General features: G+C 33.7%; 1 protein-coding gene across 1 annotated transcript; it reads right to left on the minus strand.

Annotated features, from left to right (window-relative positions):
* Nucleotides 1-685: 685 nt before the first annotated feature.
* LOC135162691 (cytochrome P450 4c3-like) lies at nt 686-10,182 on the minus strand. Its single transcript, XM_064121435.1, has 7 exons — nt 9,988-10,182; nt 7,869-8,066; nt 6,243-6,428; nt 5,338-5,407; nt 4,888-5,251; nt 2,381-2,543; nt 686-2,132 (listed from the first exon to the last, which is right to left on the minus strand). Exons 1-7 carry the CDS (start codon nt 10,178-10,180, stop codon nt 1,795-1,797), a joined length of 1,512 nt encoding a protein of 503 aa, XP_063977505.1. The 5' UTR covers nt 10,181-10,182; the 3' UTR covers nt 686-1,794.
* Nucleotides 10,183-12,250: the final 2,068 nt, after the last annotated feature.

Raw genomic sequence — 12,250 nt, forward strand, 5'->3', positions numbered from 1 at the left:
CCATGAAGACATTAGTTTTTTCCGATATTAAAGAAGGATTCTTTTCATAATCATTTACTTTCTTGAGGGCTTCATTTTAATCTATATCTACCTAAATCCGAATTAAATTCCAATATGAAATTAAAAGAACAATTCTTTAAAATAGCCTCTTAATCATTCGAAGCGAAATGTTGAACGTCTCTTATATTTAGTATCGCTCAGTTCAATACTCTATTGCGAATTTAGAGTCTTCATTCGATAGAAGATCACCGAGTAAGTTAAGTTTACTTAAAATCAGTGGTGAGCCATCAGATGCAACTCAAAAGAGCATTTTTCTTCGCCAGATTAAAAATTACGATCACATAACAGGCGTATCGTAAGTCCGTTGTTCTATAATCTTTTTATTCCATAACAAAATTGATTATCAGTGCTGCGGCGTTAACTATTCGTAAATACGAGCATTATTATGACTCTATTTATGTTTGAGGGAAAATAATCCAACTGAAAATCGCAACAAATGCGAACTTCTTGTTCTTTTAATCGCATGGAGAACCGCTTAGTACGATCTCAATATTATCTCAGAATTCCTTAAATGTTATTTCGTATTTAAATGAAAATCGAGACACAGGCTAAACAAAAAAAAAATTATCTACCGCGTGTCGCATCCAATTATGATCATTTGGTAATAAAAAAAAAATCACGTACATAGATTAAAGAAATATTGAACGTATTTATTAAGCATATCACAATTTTTATCGTTATTATTTTTTCCTAATTCTGTAAAGTGTCATTCGAGAATGATTAATTCAGTCGTCTTTGTAGATAATCTACAATGTATCAATTAGTCTGAAATGTCATGTATCTCTTCATCACGATTTCCGATTCTTCAATGGTTTTGTGGATTCAAAAATTCGCCATCTAGTCTGCATAATGGAATAATGATTAAAATTACATCACTAGTTTTATAAATTCGTAATGTCGAGGCTTATTCTAATATACATTATTACTTAATCTTTGTTAGTAATTACTTGAGGAAATTAGTGGGAAATCGAAGAGAGTAGATGAGCGATTGATTAAGAAATTTTACGAAAATCATGAGACCAAAAATTTTACTCCTGCTATTGGAGCTGAATATTAATTTTCCTTTGATAATATCTCCCAAAATAAAATATTCAGACGATTCTTGCAAAACATTTTTCGATTAGAATTTAACAAGCTATATATACAACTTTTGACATCTTTTAATAAATTCTCTAGTTGTCGAAATATTTCTAACATATCCTGGACCCTTCCACATTAATTTTACTCAACAGATTTCCCTAGTTCATTATGGTGGGATTTAAAAAACGAAGACTTTTCGTCATGAAGTGTAATCTCCTCGGAAATCCATAAGCTTCAAAAAAAGATTCTATCGTCCTGCCCATTATCATCCTTTCTGTCTTCAATGCTCTACGAGCCGCTCGCATTTGCTTAAATTGTGTAAAAACATTTCGAATTCCCTCGAATTATCTGGAAAGTGTCTGGAAGGTTTTTCAAATTTGTTCAATTCCTCCGGATTTCGCTGGAAAATGACCTAATCTCGCATTCGCTCGAATTCACTAGCAACTCCTTGGATCCTCTGGCATTTCAAGTTCTGATCAAGCCTCAGGCTCGCTTGACATTACTTCCACTCAGGTTGTGACAACTTTGAATTCCTTTAAACTCCAAGTAAACCTTTTACATGTCCAATTTTGCCATCTTTTCTAAGATTGTTCGGAGCATGAATCCTGTTGAAAATTACTCGAAAGAAGGAGAACATCCTGAATAATCCACAAATTACTTTCTGCGTGAGATCTTGAGCCGCAGTCCATTGGCGTTGGTCAACACAATAGAAGAACTCATTCTCAATTGATCGGGGGTCTCTAAGGACTGGATGTGATATGCTTTGAGAACAGACAAAATAGCGACCTTGACCTCCATAGTGGCGAACTTCCATCCTATGCAGTTGCGCGAACCAGCGCTGAAAGGAATGTAGGCAAATGTTGGAGGCTTCGGGTTTTCCGGAAGGAATCTCTCTGGTTTGAAAACCTCAGGCTCAGGGAAGTGACGAGGATCTCGATGTAGAAGAAACGTATTTATCAGGATTGTAGAGCCAACGGGAATGTCGTGATCCACTGAAAGAATCCATGATTTTTTATTTCATCGAAAACGAAATCCAAAAAAAAATGGAATACACTTGTAAAAATCCCAAAAACCGTTAAGTATAAAGACATCTCATAAACACTTTTATACAAAATTTCATAAACTATAAAGTAATTCTAATGACTTTTTCCTGTATACTGAATAGTTTCTGAGATATTTACGGAAGAATATTGAAGATTCTATTTCCACTATGAAGTTCCAAAATTAATAGATTTCTTACTTATTTTTATCGGTTGGTAAATCTGTCGGGCGAGCAGGGGCACCACGGGGTACATCCTCCAGACTTCTTTGACACAGGCATCAAGCCATGATAATTTATTCAGCGCTTCTAGGGTTATTTCCTCACTACCGACTAGTTGATCGTATTCTTCCAAAATTCTAATCTAAAAGAATGCCATAAAATTAGATAAATCATTAGATTTATTAAATAAATAAAATACAATGAGATAAAATTAGATAAATCAACGGTTCGTAATTCTCAGAAAATCCTTCAACTTATCAGCCATCGATGAGTTTAGCTTAGTGGACATTATGCAGTTTTCAAAGCTAATTATTACTATTGATTACTTATAGAAGAGATCACTGAGTGATCCTCGAGGACTCCGACTTCACTTCAGTAAGTCAAGCCATGCAAACTAGTCCTGATCCCTCCAGCCAGAGGGAAGATCTGCTGCAGTCCGGAATGGTACCGTCGCTGCCAATAATGGCAGCTTTTTACATCTGATCGGCCAACATGATGGCATTTCGCTTACAGGTCGGGATGACCTCAAGCCTCGCAGATACAAAAGACTATCACATGCCGTCGAAAGAATCAATAATGAGGGGTACTAGCTTGGCCCTGAACCCCCTAGTTTAGTTGACGTAACTCAACACTCAGGTAGACACGGAAAAAGTCTGAGGATGGAATTAAGTCTGCGTGAGGCTGAGCGTCGGAGACTTAAGAGAAAATTCAACTTGTTGAAGGTCTGCGAGAACGTTGAACTCGTCCTTTACTTGAAGCTCTAGTGGAAAATTTGTCAACAGGCCTTTTCTCAGGGTAATTTCAAGTCTCGCTTAAGCTCTCACTTTTCACGCTGACTTCTGAAGCCGGAGCCAAGACTTGACTTTATTTTTCTGTTTAATAAGCTCTGACCTCGCCTCTCGGTCAGGACTATTCATTATTTCAGTGAACCTTTTCTTGTAAAATTATATCGAGAATATCCTGTGACGTCATAGGATGTGGAAGGTTATATAAATTTTCCGTCTTATATGTGGAAGACTGTCCTTGCGGACACGGAACACAAGACGGACCACATCCTGTGGTTCTGCCCCAACCTGAACAATGAGAGGTCATTACTCTTGACAGAGTTACAGCGACTCGAAATACTGACTAACAAATTAATTCTTTTTTCGTCCCGGTTAAAATCAACTATTGAGAGTGCTTGATATGTGTGGACAAAAATGAATCCTCTGCATATAGCTGTTTTCAGTCCATCTCAGTATGTTATAGTTTTTCTCCAACCAGTACCGAAATGTTTAGAATGGTTTTAATAAATGGAACCAGAGAAGAATCAGAAAGGAATAAATGAACAAGGACCTTTTGTGAAATGTGTCTAGTGTGAAATCTTTGGTCACTAAGAGTCAGTTGATCTGGAGACATCATACCAGAAAGATATACCTTCTGCGTGCGAGAATAAATAATTAAAGTTGATAGTTGAATCATTTTTATCCCTATCCATAATTCAATATCAACTAATTCAAAAGTACTCAGAACCATGCACAAATTCATAATAAAGACAGGACTAAATATATTGTATTTTAACTTCATTGTGATTAATCACCTAGAATAAGTTAAATCATAGTATATTGGATTATTAAGTCAAGTTCATAGAATTGAATTTAAAAAAGAAATGACGTTTATATAAACATATGAGTGTTTATATGAACATAAACAATAATTTCATAGGGAGAAAGAAAATAGTTCTTTCATTTAGGTGAGGAATATTCTCTTAGGCTTTCCGATCAGTTTTTAGTCTCGTCTAGAGATCCGTAGAAAACAGACGTTTCTTCCTCGTGCCCCCTCGAATAAAGATAAAGTTAAATCCACTGCATTTTATATTCATTTATATACCCTACATCCAATATAGTATAAATAAATCATGTAGATTTGTGCACTTAAACCAATGACAAAAAGAAATAAAAATGTGAAAGACGGTGTTCACGATAACATCCCTAAATATTATTGGACAGAATATTATGGCAAATATTATGGGGAAATAACAGTATACCCATTATTATTATGACTAGTAGTATTATCGTCATAAATCTAATTTGTTGCTGACATTATTGGATAAAAGATCATGTCAATCTAATACTATTCACCAACAGTTATGTTTGTTATATTGCCGGTGAGTAAATATAAATTGCCATAGCATACAGTACAAAAATTCTCAAATGAAGAAGTGACCAGGGCTATGCTTTTACAGTATAATTTTCTTGTACCATTATATAGACAATAATCCTAGTTCCCTTCCTAGGGAATTCAAAAATGTAGAATGCTTGACGATTTTGGCTGTGTAATTCCGGTAATATTTTGGTCAGTAATAATTTCTCTAGTAATTTTCTGTTCAGTCATATTGTTGCATAACATTCTGTCTGGTAATATTTAAAGATGTAATGGATTTTCACATGCAAGCTGGGAAAACCGTCTTCCACATGCAAGATAAAAAACGACTGCAGTTGATGTACCTGATACTCAGGATGAAGTCCCAGAGCGTAAAAAAACCAGGAGAGGCTCGTGGCGACGGTGTCATGTCCTGCAAACATGAAAGTATTGACTTCGTCTCGGATGTCTGTGTCATTGAGAACAGCCCCATCCTGCGAGACCTCCAGCAAAAGGTCCAGGAATGCAGGGCGTTTCTTGTTTGCCTCATTGAAATTTCCATCGCGCGCTATTTTCCATTGTTTCTTCCTCTCCGTTATTATTTTGTCCACAAAATTGTGGATTACTTTGAGCGATCGTTCGTGCTCTTTTCCTAAATTTGTCAGGTTGAATATAGCGTCGATGGAGATCCAGATGTTTGTGAAACGCATTTGCGTTATTGCTGTCATTCTATAAATGATACATTAATTAATAACTATTGAAAAACTAGAGAATTGTTAATTTTTCGAGGAAAATTAATTTGATAGATTCATTACTTTTCCACAGCATGAACGTAATCGTTGTTCAGTTTCGTTTGAGCGTTCATGTGGTAGCCCATCGTTGTTTCTGAGAACATAAAAATATCGGGATGATAATTGACGGATCATGAAAATTAGGGATCGAACTTCATTCGGATGACGGAATTAGAGAGCCCGGAAATGATTATTTTGGAAAATACAAATTGTTAGGCTCTATGTAAGGACCTTATTGAGGGCATAGAAATTGCTTTTTTGGAAAATAAACATTTCCCTTAGAAAATAATGGGATTGGAAATTTTTAACATGCGTGAGCAGTAACATTAAATATGATACATTTTTCTAGACCATCAAATAATTGGGTAGTTTACCCGATTAACTGAGTGACATCTGACAATTTATTGTCATTTTGAAGATATTTTTTATGTTTTTAAGATTGTTGTAGCGCGACAGTCTTCGTAGAAAGTTTATGCAATGTAAGACAGATGAAAGCACAATCTTTTCACAGGACATAGTTTATTGCATTGTTTATAGACAGTTGAATATAACTACATATTTTCCATTGTAACTCCGGTTATTAATTATATAAATTGATCATATTTCTGTAATTAGTTGTCTACAGAAAAACGGTCAAGTCATTTAATTTTGCTGGGTTTATTCAATGATTTGGATTCTCACCCAATTTTTGTTTTCAAACCCATGGAACCATTGATTTTCTAAAAAATTCTTACTAAATGGACAATTCCAAACGAACAATGATCATTTTGCGGTTACTTTTATGTCAAGTGTTCACCGTAAAAATTTAAACAAAAATAGCCAAATAAATATTCTACACGACAGGAACCTTAAAATTGAATTAAAACTTTTTCAATTGAATTATTCAGGCACGAGATATCGAGGACTTGGAGAGTTTCAAGGATTCTTACCACAAATTAAATCCAACGCCGCACGTTTGGCGTAAGGGACGATGTCAAATCCATCGTTATCAAGTTCGTTGGCAAGACAGGCGACCATAATATTGGACTCTCTAATCGTACTCTTCAAATAATCCAGTAAAAGTCCACTGTGAAATGTGGGGGTGACTAGTTTTCTCCTGAAGTGCCAAGATTCACCTGCGAGACAAATTGGTCTCATCAACATAATCTTCGGTATATGATTTCACGAGATGGAAAATAGTCTCATTAGCACGATATAATGAACTGGAAGTCCTCGAGTGCAACACGTGAGCGATCTTCGTTGATAGAATAATGTAACGTCAATATTCAACGACTGGATGAATTATTTATCTTCTACACAACTTCTATTTATAATATCGCCAATCGGCGCCTACATCAATCACCTTTTGTTTATTCGGGGTAGTCACTATTTTAGAAAAATCTGAGGAAAATACTATTTCTGATAATGATTCATGATTGATTCCCATCAGTTTATGCTAATGACATATCTTAATATAATTCCACTCATTGATCAGGCAACGCTACTGTTGAATATCTTCAGTTTCATGTGAATACATAATCGAGCTTCTATCTGAGGCAATAACAGAGGTAATAAAATGATAATTATACAAAATCACCTTTCAATCTTTAATTGTAAACGGAAATGATGATTATCATACACGATATGAGTTTAAATGCTCAGTCTGTATTTTTTAACCAAAACAATGATTAAATAGGAAGGAAAAACTCATTTGATTATGATGCTTATTTTTCGGGTTTATTAATTTATATCTTGGAAAATTATTTGAATTTAATAGGAGTTTCTTCATTTTTGATACTGTTTTCAACAAAAGTCCAGGAACCTCTGAAATTATGTTATGAACATATACAAGGAGGTGACTGAAGTGATGTGTATTTTCTTTGCCTTCAAGAAATTGATCATGAGTAAGTTTTTTCCTATTAATTTATATTCATTAAGAATGTTTTAGGTCTAAATAGAAAAATGAAGGAAGCCATTTAATCATTTAATTAAAAATGTTTTATCATTGTGGAGAGTTTACGAGTGAATTTTTTAGAACATTATTATCGAATTTGTATCACACTACACTTACCCAATCATTCATTTGATTGATTGAGGCAGAGTACATCGAGACGAATATTTTGAGCGGGGACCAATTGAAACTGGTTCGATAGTTTTTGAGATATTTCCGGAAACCGGTTTGTAACGAAATGGCAATTTATGAAAAACAGCTAGACCGATTGAGCTGAATTTCGGCACAAATTTAGTCCGTAGTAATCCCTGTGATTTGACGAAATTTAATTTCTTAAAAGAGTGGTCAAATTGATCAGGCGCATTTTACGTTTCAGACCATTCTACATAATTTCCAAGCAAAATTAGAAAATCTGAAGTTCAGGTAATTACAAAGCTTCCAGTCGGGAGCACAAATTGAAAGGGTTAAAGTTAACTTGACCGATCACAAAGCGTTCATTCAGAAGCAAAAACATCTGTGTAGCGCTTTTCCTCGCATTCGTCGATATCATTCAATATAATATTGAATTCAATAAAAATCATTCATGCGGTTATACAACGACACTTCAATGAATTACTTCACTCACCGCCATTGGTAACGAGTCCTTTACCCAGCCATGGTTTCATGTACAAGTACTCCAGGCTCTTATCAATGTGTATACTGCTACTGAGGAGTGTCTGGACCCCTTCAACCCGGTACAGAAAGACCATGGGTCTTGGGCCAAGCCACAACATATAGATGTCCCCGAACTCTTTACTCCATTCCACCAGTTTCTTAAAGAAATCTGCAAAAGACAAAGCGTCATAAAAGAGATGAACTATTAAGCGTAAAATGATTTTTTTTTTCTCAATTTGATTTGGGAATTTTCATGTCACGAATGACTAATCTTGTAAAAATATGGGGAATATATCTTTCGAAAAAAATACATTTTTTTAATTTCATATTTTCTTCGACCAAAGTATTGAGAATTAAGTAGCGAAATGGTATAACGAGATGAGTTGACTTATCTCTGAATTTAGTTTTTGAGGAATACCTTTAAATCTAAGAGAGATAGCGGAATTGTTGTAATAACACTTATCGTAATACTCAATTCCCTCCATAATAAAGCTCATAATGAAAATTTTACTATCTCCTCTAGATTACGAGACATTCATAGAAAACTAATCAATAGCCTAAAGTGATTCCTCTCATTTTACCACTTTGCTAGTGAATGATTGTAGATTAAATGACTTTTTTCTAGTTTAATTCCCATCTAAAAATAATGCAGCTTCGGTATCGTTAATAATAATTTCAAAACTATTGAATAAACGGAGATCTTCATAAAATCCGACAGAGAAAGGAAGTCAATTTTTTTTATCGGTGAGCTTTCAAACCAGCAGATGATAATAAAAATATATAAATGAATTTAAAAATATGTATATATATAGAAACATATAGACGCGTGCATATATCCGTACATGTGTGGTATACATTTAACAATGGTAATCAATACTGATAATCTTTTATCAATCTTGAATTCCGTTTCAATAAAATTGAAATTGAAATTTCGAAAATTTCATGGACTTTTAATCGAGTCGAAGAAGAATATTAATATTAGCTCATAACGATAATATTTTGTAATTCATTGAAATTTGCAGTGACGATTGAAGAAAGTGAGAGATCACTTAATTTCAGTGTCTGGCAGATTTAGGCCAATGACGCAACCATTAGCAAATTTCCCTTCTGCAGTTGCTGCACGTGTCGAATTTCTTCGTATAAATTTGTTCCCATAAATTCTCGAGGGGTCAATGTGATCTCTTGAGTTGCACTCGATGCCACGAGGACGAATGAGACGAGATGAATAAAATGAGAAAAAGAAATTTATCGTGAGGGAGAAAGGGGACAGTCACGAGGAGAGATGAGGAAGGAGGTCGAGGCCGGACGTCTTCGCGCCTCGAGTCGTATAATCGGGAATCTGCACGACGACTCTTGTTTGATTTTTTTTTCGTTTTCATTCTCGTCCCCGTTTTTGGGTCTCGCACGTGTACTGGTACTTATGATCATAACAATGGAGATCAGTGGAGATGGCCGATGCAACCTGACTTGGGTACCTTGAACTTTGTCAAATCATTTATTCGATTTTTTCGCGATCGATGGGATTTTTTTGAAAGCTTTTCCAGTCAACACTTTGATCTACAAAAAAAAACACTCTCCAAATACTCTCTTCCCTATCTCCTTTCATTTATAATTTCGTCGTTTTATCATTGCATTACTGAATTAATTATTGTCGTTGTTAAGTTTGTTTATTAATAAGTGGCCTTAACGGGCAGTACTAAAAGATATATTTTGCGAGAATCCAAAAAAATGTTATACAATATTTTCTTCGACAATGTTTAATTAGCGAGATTATTGTTAATTTTCAGGATTAGATATTTTGTAAAAAATTGTAAAGAAATTAGAATAGAATTCCGTTCATTTTTTATCGACTCATTATTTAATGAGCCAAATCTACCAAAATAGTATGAACACAAACAATTATTAATTGGTAAGATTATGATCAAGCTTATTTTTATTGTAAAAAATTATAGAGAAATTGGAAGGACATTCTCTTAATTTTTTATTGGCTCCTTATTTAATCAAATATTTATGAAATTAGCATCAACGCTCCGGTAAACATCAATTTGAATTCTCATCATAGATAATCGAGAAATTCGTGATAAACAAACCTTCAAGACCGCAATTAAGCTGATACGCGTTTCCAATAATTGGCAAAGCCGATGGAGATGGCACATTTCTGAAAGAATGCAAAAACTTGGCTCTTCTTATAAACAGTGCAATAATCATGGTAATCACTGTTAATGACAGCAACAATGTAACCCACGAGCCCACCGGCAAAAAAGCACTACTGGTTTTTCCCATTTCTAAAATTATTTCACTCTAGTCCTTCTCCACAATATTTCAATCACAACTAACAACTGGTCATCATTTATTTAATTTTCTTCTTCATTATCACTCGCCAATTTTTTTATTTTGCCCTTAGAAAATTACTCATTTCAATGATTTTTATCAATTAAAATGTTGCTTTTCTCCGAACTATCCAGTGATTTTTTTTGCGTAGGAAAAAGATTAATTTCTCAATGGGAGTTGTTGCATATACAGACGATTTGCATTTGCGTAGTGCATACGGGAAGACGATTCTCTTATATACTTGGTCAAGCTACCCCCGGCAAGTTGACAGAGCCCACCTCCACCAATAGAAGGGGACACGTGGATGCGGAGGAGAGTCAGCCTCTCCTCACTGTCACTCATGTAAAAAAAAATATTCTCCTTTTGCTTCCGAACGCAAGTTTTCTAACTGTTTTTTCATTTTTCGATTTTCTAATTATTGAAAGGAGCAAAAACAATACAATCTTATTCCCGACCCATATTAATTAAATTTATTACACTATGAGGTGATTTTTGACAACTTGATTTTTTAAATTTATCTATTTGAGCTTACTAGAACCTATAGGTTTTAAAGGCTTACTACGTTCAGTGAAACCTATAGGTTTATAAAGCTACAAACATGCATCTACAGAATTTTGTCTTTCTCTGTAATGTTTAAGACTTATTATTAACTGGCAAACTTAATCAATTATTTATTTATATTACATTTTTTCGGGATTTACTGATGGATATGACTCTAGATGAATGTTTACAAAATAATATCAGCAAATGACTAAACCTGAAAAGAAGGAAATCGTGGTGTCGAGCCTATGATCTTTGTAACTTTGACCTCCCTCGTTCTCCAAGTCAAAACACATCCTAATAAACAATTCAATTAATCTTGTATTATAGTCTTATTTATTTATTAACGTAAACCTATCCTAGTTTTGGTTGGGAATTATATTGGATGGTCTAAAACGTAGAAACATCGTTATGCCCAACAGAACCAATGACAGGTCAACCCTTTTAGGAGAATTCTTTTATATTTTTTGTTATTTTTTTATTTTAAGAAAATTATAGCGACTCAAAATTCCGATTAATAACTTAATTTCTCATTTGTTGAGACCAACAAATTCAAAAGTACATAGAACCATACACAAATTTATTGTAAACACAGAACAATATATCTATTCCCTAAACTATATTATAATTAAATATTTAGAATAAGGTAAATGAGTTATAATCGGGCGCACTTTATGGTATCTGGTGCAAGCAAAAGGAGTAGGGGATTGTTTTTAGATTAAAAAATAAGAAATTTTTTGTTTTTTAATGAAATTATACATCCAAAAAAAGAAGGTCAGTTTTCATACAATATATATTTTATCCGTTAAATTGAGCATTCAATAAAATTTGTTATACTTATAACAATTTAATTGTGAAATTGAATTGAATTAAATGTATATATATTTTATATATATTATCCGTAGAGTGTATGTATAATATATTATGTATAGATTCAATCGAATAGATTCGATTGAATTTAATGATACATTTCATGTATATTTATACTACATATATATTTTTTCAGAATTAAGGATCATAGTGGTTATAAATCATGTTAATCTCACTTTTGTATGTTCGTATGATCAATTTCGCCGATTTTTTTAGGAAATTAAAGGAATAAAGGGCTCAAGTTATTGCGAAAAAGGTGAAGTTGTGCCAAATTGTAATTATTCCTAAGGGCTAAATCGATGCCAAAATTCAGTTCATTACCATTTGTTTCTGAAGCGTTTTTTGCAAATATCTCGAAAACAGTTCAACCGAGTTCAATTTTTCTCCTCTCAAAATATGTGTTTTCATGTACATCAAAATATATACATACATTTACCCAATACATGCTATTCAGTATTCTATTTATTTCTTGTGATGTGGCGATTTTTTTTCTTTGTTTCACATCGGCTCTTGCGAGTCTCTCTTATTGATTACTCCTCCCTCAAATTTATAATATATCCAGGTACAATTGTTATAATTAGTATCGCATATCTATCCATGTATATATTATAA

Source organism: Diachasmimorpha longicaudata, chromosome 5, assembly GCF_034640455.1.
Source record: "Diachasmimorpha longicaudata isolate KC_UGA_2023 chromosome 5, iyDiaLong2, whole genome shotgun sequence".
Taxonomy (NCBI): Eukaryota; Metazoa; Arthropoda; class Insecta; order Hymenoptera; family Braconidae; genus Diachasmimorpha; species Diachasmimorpha longicaudata.